This window comes from Alosa alosa, chromosome 22 (assembly GCF_017589495.1).
Source record: "Alosa alosa isolate M-15738 ecotype Scorff River chromosome 22, AALO_Geno_1.1, whole genome shotgun sequence".
NCBI lineage: Eukaryota > Metazoa > Chordata > Actinopteri > Clupeiformes > Clupeidae > Alosa > Alosa alosa.
This window is the reverse complement of record NC_063210.1, coordinates 6,611,123-6,629,225: the sequence shown is the minus strand read 5'-3', so window position 1 is coordinate 6,629,225 and position 18,103 is coordinate 6,611,123. Positions and strand designations below refer to the sequence as shown.

At 42.2% G+C, this 18,103-nt stretch overlaps 3 protein-coding genes across 4 annotated transcripts; 1 reads left to right on the top strand and 2 right to left on the bottom strand.

Moving 5' to 3' along the window:
- Positions 1–791: 791 nt before the first annotated feature.
- crym (crystallin, mu) lies at positions 792–5,506 on the bottom strand. Its single transcript, XM_048232415.1, has 8 exons — positions 5,244–5,506; positions 4,993–5,143; positions 4,692–4,754; positions 4,304–4,405; positions 3,782–3,965; positions 2,448–2,569; positions 1,840–1,924; positions 792–1,358 (listed from the first exon to the last, which is right to left on the bottom strand). The coding sequence occupies exons 1-8, from the start codon at positions 5,414–5,416 to the stop codon at positions 1,270–1,272; spliced, it is 969 nt and encodes a 322-aa protein (XP_048088372.1). The 5' UTR covers positions 5,417–5,506; the 3' UTR covers positions 792–1,269.
- A 673-nt stretch (positions 5,507–6,179) lies between these two features.
- On the bottom strand, positions 6,180–7,577 carry snu13b (SNU13 homolog, small nuclear ribonucleoprotein b (U4/U6.U5)). The gene is made up of 3 exons (XM_048232414.1): positions 7,345–7,577; positions 6,843–6,963; positions 6,180–6,630 (listed from the first exon to the last, which is right to left on the bottom strand). Exons 1-3 carry the CDS (start codon positions 7,345–7,347, stop codon positions 6,368–6,370), a joined length of 387 nt encoding a protein of 128 aa, XP_048088371.1. The 5' UTR covers positions 7,348–7,577; the 3' UTR covers positions 6,180–6,367.
- A 277-nt stretch (positions 7,578–7,854) lies between these two features.
- Positions 7,855–17,879, top strand: LOC125287025 (cytochrome b-c1 complex subunit 2, mitochondrial). Of its 2 annotated transcripts, none has more exons than XM_048232413.1 (14): positions 7,855–7,962; positions 9,691–9,777; positions 10,365–10,514; positions 10,626–10,690; positions 11,445–11,501; positions 11,610–11,734; positions 11,829–11,926; positions 12,016–12,073; positions 13,573–13,668; positions 13,792–13,991; positions 14,391–14,471; positions 14,774–14,850; positions 17,218–17,371; positions 17,526–17,879. In XM_048232413.1, exons 1-14 carry the CDS (start codon positions 7,930–7,932, stop codon positions 17,607–17,609), a joined length of 1,365 nt encoding a protein of 454 aa, XP_048088370.1. In that variant the 5' UTR covers positions 7,855–7,929; the 3' UTR covers positions 17,610–17,879. The 2 variants fall into 2 exon arrangements, with proteins under 2 accessions (XP_048088370.1, XP_048088368.1); XM_048232411.1 differs by lacking the exon at positions 9,691–9,777 and adding an exon at positions 9,812–9,913 and having other exon boundaries at positions 7,858–7,962.
- Positions 17,880–18,103: the final 224 nt, after the last annotated feature.

Below are 18,103 nucleotides of genomic sequence, written 5' to 3'. Positions count from 1 at the left end.
CCTTATTCTCAATGATCCCTTCTTTTTGAAAACACCAATTTGACTTGTCTTATTCAAATTTTTCTTTTTTATTTTCCACCCTGAACATGGGCAAAATGCCCCATTGACATCAATATGTTTTATATAGAGTCACCACACTGCCACCTGTGGTTGTATAGAGTAACCTGTGGTAGCTCTATACAAAACATATTGATGTCAATGGTGCATTTTGCCCATGTTCAGGGTGGAACTACATACTATTCCTATTTATGTACCAGCATGCAAAATTTGAGCCTCCTACATGGTTTAGTTCTTGTGCTGTGGGCTTGTGAACTTTGACAAAAAAAGAGCCGAACAAAATCGACACCCCCCTCCCCCTGTAAAACTGGCTGTATCTTGGAAAGTATTGATCTTACATAAGAGTAATTTTACAGTGTGTCTCCTGGGTAACATAGGTACACCTGGTAATTTTTTCAGAATTTCAGAAGGTGTGTACTGCTGAAGCATGTCTGACAAGTATTTAGGTCCTGCTCCATTTACTGATTTATAAACAAGCAATAGTGCTTTAAAGTCAATTCTGTGACTTACTGGAAGCCAGTGCAAGGACTTAAGAATTGGAGTAATGTGGTCAGTTCTTTTAGTTTTTGTTAGAATCCTAGCTGCTGCATTTTGTATCACCTGTAAATGCAGAATTTGGTCTATTAATAATATTAGACATATTTGTGGCTTAGTACATAACAGATACACGGCTCCAGGCTGGGTCTGGAGTCATTACCCTCAGAATAAGAGCCAGATTAAAGAACGATCAAGAATCACAGGCATTAACCGTTTTAATTGGATTGCTGAGAGCAAGTACAAACAGAGATGGCTACCAACAGTGCAGTTTACCTGTCTGGGCTGTATGTGTGTCTTGGTCGGGTGACCATAGTAAGGCGATGCACAGACCCACACATTCCAAAACGCCAATAGAAAAGCAGTGCTTTCTGATGGATGTCCCATAGACCTCTGAAGTTCACCTACAAAAAGGAACCTAAGCTGCCATCTTTGACCATATAAGAATTGAAGCTAACTACCTATCTTGTATTGCAAGTCAGTTCTAGGGTAGGTAGCAAAAAAATCAAAGTTTGCCATCTTGACGTACCGAAGGTCACAGTGTCCACTAGAAGGCAGAGGGCAAAAGTGTCTAGATACGGGCAAAGATTGTAGCTTTTTTTTGGCGAACTTCAGAGATCTATGGCAAAATTACTGAAAGGAATGGACTCCAAAAAAACACCTATAGTGGTGATTTTTTCACTGATGAGTGACGCCAGGGTCCCCCCCCTGACTCTTCCATTGGTCATACACCAGCTTGGCAGACACCGCGTCCTGAATCCCCATCCCTAGAACACACAGTTAATTAGATTAGACCTGAGCAGTTTAATTAGCGTTGGTTCTTTTGATTACCAAGGTTTCAGGTCAGTTGGGCAAGAGTGGCAAATGGTATGTGATAATATGTACTTACTTATACATTGTAATATTTAAATAGAGCAATATAATTGTATATGAAGCCGTGGACAATTATGAATGACACAAGTTTGTGAAAAATTTGATTAGTCTATGATTAGTCTATTTTAGTATGAGCAGGAGACATCGGATCAGGTCTCACCAACTGGGATGAGAACACTAAAAACAGACAAAATCCCAGTTGGGGCTTATTTTAACCCCAAATGGCAAATATCAAAACCCCACACAAATGCACTATTAGGGTTATTACCGTCGTATCAAACCGTTTGAGTCACCTGTGGTTGTCCCTCACCTGCTCCCTATGCAAATGGAAAAATGCTTTGGCTGTGTTTGTAGTCTGTGAGAAATGGAGTTTACCCAGAGACTTGTACACTGTGGTCTTCTCACGGTGGCCTGGTGCTGTTCCGTTGATGACCTCCCCAATCTCAGCAAATACTTGGGCCTGCGGATGGAGACACACAATGTTTACAGAAGAACGCTGGGATGTAAATATGATGATATTGTTCTTATACACAACACAAAAGAAAACAAATTCATCTCAAATATTGCCTAGTTTCCTGTTTCCAAAGGACTTCAGTTAACATGAATTGAACCCTGATGCGACATCACTGTTTATTCATGGGTACCCATAAGGATATTCAATCATTGTATAAACAAGTCCAACACACCATAACAATCTAGAAGACTTACAATACCAAATATTGATGTACCCTCGAACGGTGGATCGGTAACACGTGGCAGTAATGGCTCTTAACAAAATAAAACAACGGCCCCAGCTGTGGCGCAACTGGCTGGGGCACCTGCACCGTATGCCGGCGACCCGGGTTCGATTCCCGTCCCATGGTCCTTTCCGGATCCCACCCCGACTCTCTCCCACTCACTTCCTGTCATTCTTCACTGTCCTGTCATTAAAGGCATAAAAAGCCCCAAAAAATATACTTACAAAATAAAACAAAATATGTTACCCCAGAGAGGATGATGTCTCCGGATTCCTTCATCGCTCCCTCTCGGCTGTCTGCATACACCACGGCCTTCTTCATCAACACGTCGTCCAGCTCCCTCCAACCAGGGCTGCAGGCACCCACCGCTGCACCATTTACAAAGACACACAGAAAAACACGCTTAACACAGTCTGTTGTGGTAATCTTTGTTCAGTACACTCAGATCTTTAATGAACTAACTTGCAGCATTTTACATTTAGCTGACACATTTATCCGAAGTGACTTACAACAATAAAAGGTAAAACAAAGGTACAAGTGCCACTAGGTTATTGTTAGAGTCGCAATAAGTAGCCTACTATGATCACATCAGCTATCACACTTGTGATCAATGCTTCGCTAACCTCTGGCACATTTCCCAGAGCATTCAAAGCTACTCTGGAAATACATTACTTAAGTAACCATATCTCAACCCTGCTCAAGTTGAGAACTATCATCCTGTCTCACTTCTACCCTTCCTATCCAAAGCTATCGAACGGGCGGTCTCCAAACAGGTCTCTGAATTCCTCTCACGGAACAACCTTCTTGATCCAAACCAATCTGTTTTCAAGAGTGACTGAAACAGCTCTGTTGTCTCTGATAGAAGCCTTAAAAGAAGCCAGGGCGACTGCACGGCCATCAGTCCTCATTCTGCTTGACTTATCAGCTACCTTTGACACGGTTAACCACCGCATCCTTCTCTCAATACTTTCAAACATGGGCATCTTGGGCTCTGCTCTCTCCTGGTTTGAATCCTATCATACAGGGCGCTCGTTCAACGTATCATGGCATGGACAGTTGTCCGCACCTCACTTTCTCACCACAGGGGTACCCCAGGGCTCAGTGCTGGGGCCCCCTCTCTTTGCTATTCACACCACCTCTCTGGGTCCGATTATCTGACCCACCTCTTTAGAGAGTATCTCCTCTTGTAGCACTACCTACAACTAGACTTGCTAATTCTAGCACTTACCACCTGACTAAACTGACACTTGACTGTATGGAAGTTGCACAACTGCTGCACTAATAATACTCTACCTTGATGGTTTCCCTTGTTCGAAGTCGCTTTGGTTAAAAAAACGTCAGCCAAATGTAATGTATTGTACTTGCATAAAAACAGTTCAAGCGAAGAAAAGGGAGGGATAGTCAGGATAGGGAAGGTAGTGGTAAGTGCTACATTAATAAGCACGTCAGGTTGTTAGTAGTGCTAAGAGAGGTACTCTGCAGCAGGCCTGGAGGACCTACCCATGCTTAAAATAAAGATGCTTTGGGGGAACTTTCCCTCTGGGATTAGTAAAATTACTGACGTTCCCACAGGGCCTTACCAGCGACATGGGCACCAGGCTTGACCCACTCCCCGAACAAGACAGGCTGGCTGGCACCAGTGACTGTGATTATGACATCGGCCCCCTCCACCGCCTCTTTTGCAGAGGAGCAGACTGTCACAGCACCCTGGACTGCACTAGCAAAGCTCTCTGCACTCTCCTTCCTCTGGCTCCACACACGCACCTGTGTGGGACAGTATGAGTGCCACAGCATTTTATTTTGAAAGGACAGACTTAATTAAATGATTTCTCACTTTTACCTTCATTTGTGATGGATGATGTCCTGCACTGTGGTCATGTGAAAACATTAGGCCTACTCCTGTTTTTGTTTAAAGCATTTTCCACAATTGATGAACATGACAGATTAGGAGGATGCAAAATGCAATACAACAATTGATTGACCAAAAATATATATTTCCTAATGGATTCTGTTTTCTTGTTTACCATTTCTCCTTCATACTCTTATAGCTGTTGATGTATTAGTTTGGTAACATAAACAAATGAACTGTGAAATAATTGAACCTGTTTAAAAGCAAATGCTTCTGTGAAGACGTCATAGTGGCTGACAGCTTGGTGGCCTGAGCCCAGGATACACAGCACCTCTGATTGGACTGGCATGGAAAACTGAATCAGAAATAATAGTTTAGAGTTCCCATAGCTGTGCTTACTGTTAACACCAGTATTGGGAGTAACTTGTATTTCTTCATTGTATGTGCCTTCTTATTTTTAATTTTTATATTGTTTACTTGAATGTTATGTTTGTCTGTGGACCTAATTGGTAAAATATGTCTCCACCGTGGGATAGTAGGAAACGCAATTTCGATCTCTTTGTATGTCTTGACATGTGAAGAAATTGACAATAAAGCAGACTTTGACTTTGACTTTGAACTTCAGGAAAAGAAAAACTTACTTTAGCAGAAATGGCTGATGCTGCAGCTGTCCTCATAGCAGTTATTACCTCCCCATCCATTACCTGCAAGGAAGATCATAACTGAGATTGAATTTCCAATTAAATTATAGGCCTACAACGTTTTACTTGCATACATTATTTCTTTGTAACAAAGTGACCGTTCTGTGGCTTAGGTTAAGGGCTCTAGCCTAAAGAAATTATGCAACGGCATTATGAATAATCAACTCAATTCATTCGTTCTACAGTTATTCAACAGTTATTTTAATTTAGTTTATGCCAATTTCTGTTAAATCCCACTCACCGCTAAAACACAACCACTTTCGGGATCAAACAACAACACCGTGGCCTGGGTAGAGGGTAAAGTTGAGCCCTGTTCTCGGTTATAGAACGCCACCATTTTTGTGCATAAAATATCTTCGTGAACCATATATGCCGGCATTAATCCTAGGAATCTGTTAAATTATGGCCCAAAATTCAGCATTAGCATGAACATACAAAGTCGAAAATGTGTGGGCCTTGTGTATAATGTAACACAGACTGGAGGAGTCATACCCGTTGTGTTTTGTTAAAGGGACCACAGTCCGGACTGGTTGGATCACCTCAGAGATGTCATGTTTGGAAAACTGTCCAAGAGCAACCTCCAGTTTTGGAAGCAAGTCTTTATAACGGAGGAGTCGTGCAACATCTTCTTTACCGATCAACACAGGCAGACCAGCCATGTTCATGAGTGTATGTCCGTCTTTTCGTTAGCTGACTGAACTCGAGTCCGAAGCGAGTAGGCGTGGCGATTGAGAAAGTTTTATTGGACTTTAGTAACAAACGCACAAATAATTTACATCTATTTTAGTATGTGTTAGTGTGTAAAATCATAGCCACATTTACACGGAGCGATCTCCTAGACATGCCGTGCTTAAATGGGATCAAGTGGATATGGAGACCTTACAGTGTCGTGCAAAAACATTTCCGGTAGGCTACGCGAACAAGTCCCGGTGAGGACGCAAAACTTTCTGGCGTGCATGTAAAAGTGTACAGACCTATGTCCGAGCACAAGGAACTTGGGAGACAAATGCACATATACTTTTCTTGCAAAAATATATATTTCTAAAAATTTCATTGGAACGCACGTTCCTAGCTACACCGGCAGGTGGCGACATTATCAAGTGAGTTGATGTAACTACTCAACTTCTGTACAGACCATTAAATAGGCCTAGAAGTCACTGACTCGATCACTTTTACTCAACTGGTAATAAGTTCAGATTTATAGATCAAGGCCCTTGCATCTTTAAAGTGTACCTTCACCCCAATCACTGAGCCATACTCAATAATCAGTGGGCAAGGGGCTCAGAGGGAAGAGATACTGTACCATACCAAAAGTAAAGCACACAAATGTCTTGGTGTTAAGTCAAAACCAACCGAACGTGTTTGTTCTTGGTTTAATGTTTTACAGATACTAAGATGAGCAGCATAAACAACATCAAACAAGAAAAATCCAGTACACCAAACTTTATTTTGGCTTAAGAACACATCACACAGAATATGCAATTACAAAAAAAAAAAACTATGTACAAAGACATAATTCATTGAAAGTAATGTAAAACTTGATATTGGCATATGGTCTCCACAATGGCAACATTTGCCAAGCTTAAAACAAAAAAAACAAAAAGTGGGTGGTGGTGTTACACCAGAAGTCTTTCAATAGCCATTTGGACAGACTGGATCTGAGGCTTCAGTTGAGAGCCCTCCTTGATAGTCACCGATGTGGCTATCACTGGTCTGGAGACTCCGCATGCTCGTCCTAGAGCTTGCTTGGACCTCACAAAAACGTAGGGGACATTTTTGTCCTCACAGAGCAGTGGCAAGTGAAGGATGATCTCCAGTGGCTCTGCATCAGCTGCCATCACAATGAACTCGGAGATTCCACGGTTCAAGGTTTTCGTAGCTATAGGAGAGCAGGGGGGGGGGGAATTGTTTTAAATACAATATAATCGATAACCAAACACCACCAGTCTCATATTATTAAAAACGCTTGACCAGTTGGTTTTACTTACTGAATGATTTTATGGTCATAGCAGCTAACAATTCACCAACACATGGTGACTCAATTGCCAGCAGGGACATTGGCATCACAACAACCACTCTTAGCACACCCACCTTCGTTAGCTCCTTTTCGCAGTTGTTTGTAGTTGGATGCTTGTTGTACAAGGTCCAAAATGGTTTTGGACATGGTGGCATCTGCCAGTGGGTAGGCTTTAGGGTTCACTTCTGGCTCAGTCTGTAAAACAAAACAAAAAATCGCAACAGTCATCTCTCACGACCAAAATCACATTTCAGCATATTCCACAAGTGCTTACAATGTTTCGCGACACCGTACATTTTAGCGATAGATGAGGACGAGGTTCAACACATGTGCGTGGATAACGTTAACCAAATTCCTTAGCTAGCATTAGCTACGTACATTAGCTGAGCCTTAGATCGAAATTTCTAAATATTATGTTTATTTATTTGTCAAAAACTGTAAATAAACGTTAACTATGTACCCCAAAATAAGTGTATGGCCCAGCTAGCTATCGATTTCCTACCTGGAAAAATCAGCTCTGCGGAGTAAGAAACGTTTGGTTAATGCTAATGCTAGTGTGTGGCTTCATTCACTCACCATGATTGCAGATGTTTTGTTAGATAGTAGTTAAATGCTGGTATGCTGTATCCTCGAATATGTGTGGTCCTCTCGGCGAATGCTTCACGGAGGACTTCTGGTGGAGTATACAAAAAAAGTTTTGCACGTTGTAGCTATTTCCAAAAAGATTCGAACTCAAAGTGTGTCAGACACTACGAACGTGATGCTACTTCGATACACTCCAAAACACGTGTGTTCTGCACTGGGGTGCGCAGGCTCAACTATGGACCTGCCGGGCCGGAAGTAGGCTACCCATGAGTCTCCTTACAGAGATGTTTGACGTATTTGATAACATTGAGCTTTCATAGGGTATTAGTTTATCATGATTTGTTCTTAATAATATAAGTTAAATATATAAATATGCTGAAGTTTTCGGTGTGTGTGTGTATTTTACATGCAATGTATACACATAACACTCCAGTACACACGAGGCGGTATGCAGCTTGCTAGAATAGCTTTGTCAGCATTTCTACAGAGGAAGAAAATGCGCGCTAGGAAGTCTGGGTAGGACATTAGTAGGTCAGCCATATTGTGTGTGCCAGTTCGGTCTGAAGGAGAGAGAGCATGAAGGGGTTGCGGGGAATTAGTCACTTATCGGTAAGATATTTGGCTTTTTCTACTCTTCACCAATCGGTGTAGCATTTTGTCGTTGTCGGACTGTGCATAGTCAGGGTTTGGCTTTCATCCACTGGCCTTCTCCTCCATATGATGTCGGAAGAGATACGTGACAGCTTGGCCTTGGCTGGTTAAGCTAGCTTCTAGCCAGAGTAACGTAAACGCAGCATCACGGCATCGTTATCGGATGTCGATATACTTGGGCTTAATTGGTGGATACTTTGAGCAACGGCAACAAAGCGTCGTGTTTGCTGTCCTGACCAGCATAATGCCGTATTGAGTTATGAGTAATCAACCCAAGCGACATAGATTAGGTAGCAGCTAACATGAGAGCTAATACAAACGTCATTATATTCAGCTGACGTCTAACGTTAATGTTCGGTTAACTTATGAACTCAACTCTTGGTAGTTTGTCTGGTCTGTTGATCTTAAATATAACACCAACCGTACTAGTTAGACATATTGTAGATGACTGAACTAAATGTAAATGTCAATGTCTTTAGGAGATGGGTCATCTCAGGACATTTTCTGGTTGCTCTAACGCTAACGTGCTTGCTTGCTTGCTATTCGGTTTTCATTACTAACGTTAACATTAACCCCTGCCCATGATGACAATGTTTTGACAGGGTTTGTCGGGGCACTGCTAGGGTATGTTAACGCTAACGTTAGCGTATGTCCTTCTAGACGAACCTAAACATGTGTACATTAAGTTAAATTTGATGCCAAGACTTAGACTCAGATCAATGGCTTGAGTCGGAAACCTGATTGTTACTGCTTTGTTAACGCTCCATATTATAACCAGTTTACAGGGGAAAGGAACTTGCTGTTCTTTTCCCACTCACACTCGTGTATGAAGTGAAAGCCTGCAAGACTAGCAGCTAACTTATTGTAATCATGCCATATAGTCTATACAGGCCAGAAGTCAGGAGTATTACTGATGAAGAGTCAATATAGTGGCAGTATGTCAATCTGGAAACTGTTTGCACTACATAACTAAGACACATAGAATTGATGACCGATATTGAAGAGACTTAGGCCTACCTCTTGCCATTAATGCAGTCTGCTCAACGACACACGAGCATGAAATGTACATTAGCAGAACACACAGCAGTTGACATAGCATGTTAACAGGTAACTTTTACTAAACCTAGTATAAATAGTCAGGTAACGCCAGTTCACAAGTAAATTGGTTAATTGTGTCTTGTGACATATGATCAAACAATGTTAGCATGTTATGTGTGGAGAAATTGCTCTGTTATTAGTCTGGTTGATGAAGTTTTTTCACTGTTACACTAATAGCACAAAATATCAGAAATTCATCCCTGCCATTTCATGCTCATTATCAATTTCTTGCCAAATGCAGCCAGACTCTCCAGTTCTTCATTGTCTGGGCTAATCTCTGTGTTTAAAAACAGCATCTTTTCATTTTCTTTTCAACACCACTGAGTCAGTGGAGGCACTCCAATAGCCACCATCACTCAAATAAATTGCTGGAGCATTAGTAGCTGCTTTGGACAAAAGCATCTGTTAAGAACCATAACCATCACTATAACACACACATATGAAACATTTATAATTGCGGAGCATTGGGATAGGACTAGGATGCCTCTCCTTTCCCCTCCCGTCCTATGCTCCCCATCACACACTCGCTCTCCTCTAGAGGTGTGATCTCGACGCACTGTCACCTCCTCTCCCTTTTCTGATTTGCAGAGGAGGCTTTATGCAGCCCAGGCTGCCCGCAAGGTGGACTTTGCGGCGGCCGCAAAGCAAGTAAAGTTTCGGCCGCAGGAAGTCCAGGTCAGTGAGTGTTGATTTCTCTTTCTCTTCACAGAGGCGCTTCTATGCGGCAAGGGGAGGCAAGCAGTCTCTGAGTGAGCCTTTGGCTGGCCTCAAGGTTTCTCCACGTGCCAGCCACTCTTTCCAGGATGTCCATGTATGTGTGGGGTGGGGCACGGGCAATTTGGATGGGCTGGCTTTGCGTTGTGGAAGCACAATTAGTCATTGTTGCTACTGCTAACTGTACAAAATGCACAGTGTGTGTGTTATACATCTTTATCGTCAATTTTTTTCATATATGTAGACATGTTCTAACTCAGTACAAATGTGTTTTTCTAGAGATGTTCCCTTTGGTGTAGATGGTTGTGATGTGAGTTTAGCCACAGCATAGCAATTGAGATGCTGAAGCTTCCCATAGGTTTCTTCAGTGACTCTAGTCATAAGTAAGGCACTTAACAATAAGTAAATCAAAAGTGATACCTGTCTTTATTGGCTCCTGCTTTTCAGGAAAGATTGAAACTTGACTAAACTTTACTGAGATGCTGTGTAATCTCATAACCTCCTTGAGCGTTTTTTTTTTTAAAAATGCTTCTGTTGTTTCTTCAAAGGTCACAAAATTGCCCAGTGGTTTGGTGATTGCTTCCTTGGAGAACTATTCCCCTGCTTCCAAGATTGGTGTGCTCATCAAGGCTGGCAGTCGATATGAAACCCCTGACAACCTTGGCGTCACTCACTTGCTCCGCCTGTCAGCCAACCTGGTAACTTTTAAACAAATGTGAAATGAAATACTGAATGTGATTAGTGTTCCTGTTTTAATAAGTCTTGCTAACTGTCACATGATTTGTTTTGTATTTTTCTTTGCATTTCAGACCACCAAGGGTGCCTCTGCGTTCAGGATTACGCGTGGCGTGGAGGCCGTGGGTGGCAGCCTGGGGTGAGTCTGACTTGTGCTCTTGTCGTAACTTTTCTCCTCATGTTGCAGAGGCACTTTATTTGGTTGTCACAGAAGTCGCAGTGCCTTTCACACAACATAGCTGAATCTCAATGTCCCCCCTTAGGTCTAAGCCCTGAACCCTCACACAGTTAACTAACATCTGTCGTAAGTGATCAAGTTTGTGAGGGTGTAAGGGTTCAAACGCTAATAACAGCAATTGGACAGCACCTGTGACCTATCATTAAATTGACTATACAAAAAACGTGTTGCAAACACATTTCCGTTTTATGGCAGTTGTTTACTGATGTTTTTTCATGCTTCCAGTCTCCCTTTGGGTAACCCTGTGTTTCACGTCACAACTCAATGAATTATAGGTAATTCCCTTGAGTAAAGTGTTAGCATAGATGCCGACTTATGGAAAGGGTGCCAGAAAGGGTGCGAGTGAGCCTTCAAGCACTTCACAATTTTGCAGTGGGACAGCCCTAAGCCCTCACAAAGTTGATGTGAACGCGCATCAAAGTGTGTGAGTGCGTAAGAGGAGACATTGAGATCCAGCCCACATCTCCCCAGGGTTGAGGGTTTTAAAACTTGTTACTTGAGGACCATGAAATGGAAGATTCATACCAATGCTAATATAAAAATACCACTAAGATGTGAGAGACGTGACATAAGATGTTAAAATTGACAAGGTTGTAGGAGTCTGTGTTTATACCTCCAGTCCTGACTTGTTGATTCCTCTGTCTTTATCCTCTAGTGTGACATCATCCAGAGAGAACATGATCTACTCTGTGGACTGCTTGAGAGACCACATGTGAGCTCATTTCCTGTGACTCTTAAGCCATTTCTCTAATAAATTGACAATTTTTTCAGACAGTGTTGTTAAAATTGTGTGTAATATCTTTGACTTGTCCACCTGCAGGGACACAGTCATGGAGTATCTGATCAATGTGACCACTGCTCCAGAGTTTCGCCCATGGGAGGTGTCTGACCTTACGCCACGGGTCAAAGTAGATAAAGCCCTTGCTTCCCAGACCCAACAGATAGGTTTGTTTTCTTCGAGTCTGTCTGTTGATTGACTCATAATGTTTTTCCAGTGGCACTGATTGAAAAGGTCTTATTGTCTTTTTATTTTCTATAGGTGTGATTGAAGCTCTTCATGCTGCTGCATACAAAAATAACCTGTCCAACTCCCTGTACTGCCCTGACCACCGGGTGGGCAAGGTTACCTCAGAAGAGGTGAGATCGAAGCTCCCTATCCCACTATGTTTGCTGTATGGACATCATTTGTCACTGTAGATTGACTATTTTCCTGTTTTGTTATCTAGATGCATGCGTTTGTTGAGAGCAACTTCACAAGTGCCAGGATGGCTCTGGTTGGACTGGGTAAGTGATCACGTTGCCCTTCTGTACTTATGGGATACTAAGCTGGAGACCAGACAAATGTTACATTGCTTTGAATTTGCTCGGGCAGATCCATCTGGCCTCCCTCTCATTTAGACCGATTTCCCATAATCACAACAAATCCAGGTACCAATTAGCCCATTTCACAATTTCTAGATAAGGGTTATGATACCTTGGCAGGCTAAAGTGTCTTTCTGTCCTTGTACTTCCTGGAGACTGTGGTGTAGAAGAGTGAATTTCTATGACTCTGTTTACATCTTCAACCCTAAACCTTGGCAAACGTGACAAAAAATCACTGCATTTTTAATTGATCTGTTTGTTGACAGTGGACTGCTGGTAGTGATAGCATGAAATTTCAGTAGAAGTTAGTTAAAGGGGTGGTTCAGGATTTTGGACATAGGACCTCATTTCCAAGTAAGCAAGTGTGATATTTATCAGTGGAGACCGTTTTTAACACGTTTCATCCAGTCCTTCTAATTGCAGAGTTTGCAGGTCCTAGGCTAGCGCAAGTCATCAGTATGTGTTAGCCTGCCACGAAAATAGTCTGACCCACTTCAAAGTACACCCGAGGCAAATTCCAGACAATCGATGTAAATGTCTGTGTTGATAGAATAGTGTTAGAAATACAACTACCCTCGCATCGCGTTGCAATAGTTATACTTTGTTCCCTGAAGTTGGTAGTAGGCCTTTAAGCAACGCAGCGGCGGACTGATATAACCAAGGCTACTACTAGGTATACCCATTGGAGTGCGCTTCTGTTTACTTTTCGGCTACTACTAATACTACTAACCGGAGCAAGTATAATTCCGCTGCTGCTAAGAAACTAGTCCCTCAAAATTTAATGCGATCATTGAAATGCATGGACAGAATAATTTTAGGAATAAAACTATCAACACAAACATTTACATCGATAGTCTGGCGTTATAATTTATTTGCCTCGTTTGTACTGTGGAGTGGGTAAGACTGTTTTTAGTGGCAGGCTAACACATACTGATGACTTGCGCTAGCTTAGCACCTGCGAACTCTGCAACTAGAAGGACTGGAGGATATGTGTTGAAAATGGTCTCGACTGATAAATATCACACTTGCTAACTTGGAAATGAGGTCCTATGTCCAAAATCCTAAACCACACCCCTTTAACATGGTGACGACGTCATGTGACATGGGTCTAATCATGTCCCCTTATCTGGCATGCAGTGGGCTATATGCGATGATAAACAGAGGAGAATTGTTTGGTGTCAACTACAAGAAGGTCCAAGAAGAATTATCATGTGAACACATGCATGTAAACAGTGATTCTCTTGGGTAGATTAAAACACCTGGATAAACATGTTCTGAATTTATTGTGCTTTGTATTCAATTCTCTGAGCATTATTTGAATGAAACTTTGAATCAAGTTCCAGTGATGGCATAGATTTAGCTTAGTGCTTTGTCGATAGCTTCTCCTGTGACATACACGTGTATTTTTTTACCTTTTGCAGGAGTGGACCATACAATTCTGAAGCAGGTTGGGGAGCAGTTCCTGAACATCCGTAGTGGAATGGGAACTGCTGGCTCTAAGGCCCAGTATCGAGGAGGTCAGACCTGTGAAACTTGCATTCAGAACAGCAGATAATGTATTTCAACCTTACAGCCATGATAACTTACCTAGTATAAACCGAAATGCATTTATGGCAACTCTGCCGTTCTCGGTATTCCAGGCGAGATGAGGCACCACGGGACCAGCAGCCTGGTGCACGCGGCAGTGATGAGCGAGGGCGCCACGACGGGCTCCGCTGAGGCTCTGGCCTTCAGCGTCCTGCAGCATGTGCTGGGCGCTGGGCCCCACGTCAAGAGGGGATCCAACACCTCCAGCAAGCTGACCCAGGCTGTCTCCAAGGCCACTGCTGGTCCCTTTGATGTGAGTGAACCTCCCTGACATGTATGGAGATTATCCTCTGTTTTCTCTTCGGGAGGTGGTAGCGTAGCGGCTAAGGAGCTGGGCTAGCATGCAGTAGACTGAAAAGGTTGTGTGTTCAATTCCCGGCTTCCACCGCTGTACCCTTGAGCAAGCCACTTAACCCCCGAGTTGCTCTTGGGAGAATTGCCCTTGTAATATAATTGACATGTGTAAGTCAGTTTGGATAAAAGCGTCTGCTAAATGAATAACTGTAAATAAATGTTCTCCTTTCATTCTGACAGAAAGCGTGGTAGAGCGTAGGGCTACTCGATTACGGCACAAATCACTCTTGGTTTTTATTATCTCTATCTTTTGCTATGGAGATGATGACTCAGTATGTTTTCTGCTGCTTCCATACAGGTTTCTGCTTTCAATGCGAACTACTCAGACTCTGGTCTCTTCGGAGTCTTCACCATTTCCCAGGCAGCTGAGGCTGGTGATGTGAGTATTTAACAAAGAGACCCTGTTTCCTGCTGAAATCAACCCCTCATTTTAAAGAGCAGAGGTTCAGTGTTATCAGTTATTGGTTTGTAGTGATGCAGGGCAACTATGTGGACATTGAAATGTCATATATTTATATAGGTTATACTGTATGTTGAGATATATCATTGTGATTATACAGTTAAATAGCAGTTACCTAAAGAAAAGTTCAGTTCCCACCATATAACATATAGCTTGTAGTCTGTAGTGTTATCTCTGTATTTGGTGATGCTTGACACATGGTCTGGTTCTTCTCTTTGCAGGTGATCAAAGCAGCGTTAGGTCAGGTTAAAGCTGTGGCCGAAGGAGGCGTGACTGCAGAAGATATCAGCCGTGCCAAGTGAGTCCCTTAGCCACATTTACACATAGCCGGGTATTTAGAGAAACTAATATTTCCCCCCCTCCGTTTTCAATAATAACATCGTGCACACAACATTGTTTTCAAAAAACTCGTCATTTACATCAACCCGCATAAATACGCTGTCGAGTGCCATAATAACTATGCCAAACCTATGGGTGGCAGTGTAGGGAAGGAATAAAGCCATGCTGGCCAATCAAAATCCTCAGAATCGACACCAACGACTAACACGTGCAGTAAAAATGCTGACCTCTGTGCGATTAGCCCATTTCACAAGATGGGGCCGCTGTGTAAATCAACTTCCTGTGGAACAGCACTGTCCCATAGACAGCAAAAGAAAAGTCCACAGGAAAGACAAAAGCAGGAAGACGTTTTACCCTGCCAATTAAGGCATCATTAACATCAACGAGGCCGGACACCTGGACACTGTGAAATAGGCTTATCCTTCGCCTCTGCTCCTCCATGTAGAGCAGTTGTTGCAAATGCAAACAGGCCAGAAGCGTTTGGACAAAAGTAAAAATTAGTAGCACCTTAACAGCATCCATGATGATCCTGATCAGTAGCCAAAGAAATTGTAAACATCAGGCGCTCACCTGACGTTAAGGATTTTCTGGCGCATAATGTGACGTTTAAGAAGCTAAAACGCCGTTTATCCCTGTTGACACGGCAGCACATAACCGGCGTTATCAGAAATCTCCACTTTGGCCGGAGGTTTTAGAAATAATCGTTTTCTGCAATAAAAACGGGGTTTTGGTGTAAACAAGAGGCCAAACCGCAAGGAAATATCTGCGTTTTCCCTTCGTGTAAACGGGGTCTTAAGCAATACTGAAATATGCACTTTCAAACAAACAAACCTAACTTGTATCAGTAGTTACAAAAGGCATGATTTTGGTTTCATTAGGTGCTTAAAACCTATCTTGACCAAACAGTGATCCACATGCAGAGCCATACCATAATACCATACCAATGCCGACACTGCTCTATTTGCTACACTCGCAGAAGATCCAAAACGAGGTCTTCTGATGGTGGTCACGTCTTTATTGTTTTCATGTAGATGTTTCATTACTATTGAAAGGGGATGTAAAGTAGTAGTCAAAAATGGAAATGCTTAAAGTTAACGAAACAAAGGCATGTCTGAAACGGAAAAAAATCTTTTAAGTGGCATTAGGTGGCATCGAGGCATCGAGGCATGTCCGAATCAAATATTTGTATACAATTCTGCCTTCTAAGATGCCCTCATTTTACTCAATTGTGAAGGCAGCGTACATAATTCCTTCATGCTGCCTTCGACTAACGATTGTTGAGAACGTCTCTACTATAACTCCCACTGATTAAGTCAGCTGTTGGTATCGGGGAATGGCATGCTTGATGCCTGCTACGGCAAGTAACTCATTAGGCAGCGAGGCAGCTGTCTTCCGTTATGGACAGACCCATAAATACTGTCCCCTGATGTCACTATGCACTTTCTACTTTGTAAACAAATGCATTACAGTCACACAAAAGATACCACATGCACAGAAGACTGACAGTTAAGTGAAGACCGTTATTTAATAACTATTATGTCACTAGATCTAGAAGCAAGTCTTTTTTTTTTCTTTCAATAATAAACACTGACAGGGAAGCTACACCAGGCCACGTAACTGAAGCGTTCCGTTCGCGATGCATAAAATCCATTTTAGAAGAATGGTCTATTTTTTTTTTTCTGGTGTAGCTACTTCCATTGATTACAGTGGAAGCTAATTGCTGCAGCAGACGCAATGCGAACGGAACGCTTTAGTTACGCGCCTGGTGTAGCTTCCCACTGACTGCACCCTCACACCAAGTCAAGCATCTTTAATCTACTGTATCTTTCTCCATGGGTAGTATACATGGTTAAAACCACTTTCCAGTTTCCACTGTCAAAAGAATTGCATTTAAAATGGACTTGATATAAATGGACAGTGTCACAAGTCAAATCATAAACAGCATCCTTCTGTATTGTGTTATTTAATGCAGTGGATTGCTGTGATATTGGCATAATGCTTTTAAATACAGGCCCAATGGGCTAGAGGCTGAAACCTCTCCTGTGCTGTAGGCATGGGCCAGAAATCTAGGTCTAAACAAAATATTTAAATACATGCACAGCCAGACAAAGCTGCTCAGTAGCACCTTTTGCCTTTCCATAGCAATTAAAGGCCATTGGAAAATATTATGTAATATACACACATAAACCTTGAATCTTGCCCAATACTCATTTGATCTTATTACAACACCTGTAGTTGTGATGAATGACCAGTTTAATGTCATGACGGGTGTTTATGTGGAAGTGGTATGATGCCATTGAGTGTTTGTTACCATGTCTACGTGCAGGAATCAGCTGAAGGCCCAGTATCTGATGTCCCTGGAGACCTCCGAGGGCTTGTTGGAGGCCATCGGCACTCAGGCCTTGGGAGAGGGCACTTACCACACCCCGGAAGTAATGTCCCAGAAAATTGATGCTGTGTCATCAAATGATGTTGTCAATGTAAGTATGATCTTTAAACACGTGTGTGGACATGAGTAGGGTTACTGAAATGCTTTGGGGTGGAATCCTGCTGGTGTTTATATTGCATTATCACAAATGATTCACTTGGTTGGATTATTCATGTTGGTGTAATTCTGTTTCTGTCTCTGCCCAGGCTGCGAAAAAATTTGTTGCTGGCAAGAAATCAATGGCATCCAGTGGACACTTGGCGAACACACCCTTTGTGGATGAAATTTAATCTGCAACCTTTATTCCCTAATATTTATAAACTGAATGGCAAACAACTGTCCTTCAGCCCATGTAAAAAGCAACAAAAATGGTTTTCATTCTCACGGCCACATTGTTCAAACAGAATAACTATTGTCTGAACAAAATAACTGTATTTGTGTCAACAATCAGTCCTCATGGTTGTATTATTTTTGTAATGTGGACAAGGAAGTGGAGAGCAGAGGGATCTGTGGTCTTTAAGATTGTATAGCTGATGTAAATGAATAAAATCTCTACTGGAGTTTTGAAGAGTTTTTTTTCTTTTTTTATGATATTTTTATTGCGAAATGTAGAGTAATAGGATACAGATAAGAGACACACACATTTCATAGATTTAGAAATCTATGGCCCCTAATTTAAATGCTGGGCAAGATCTAACTAAAGCTTGATTAATAACTATGCAAAAACTATTTGCAAATGTAATACCATGAGAAAGATCTGATGCACAAACATCAGAGGGTCAGC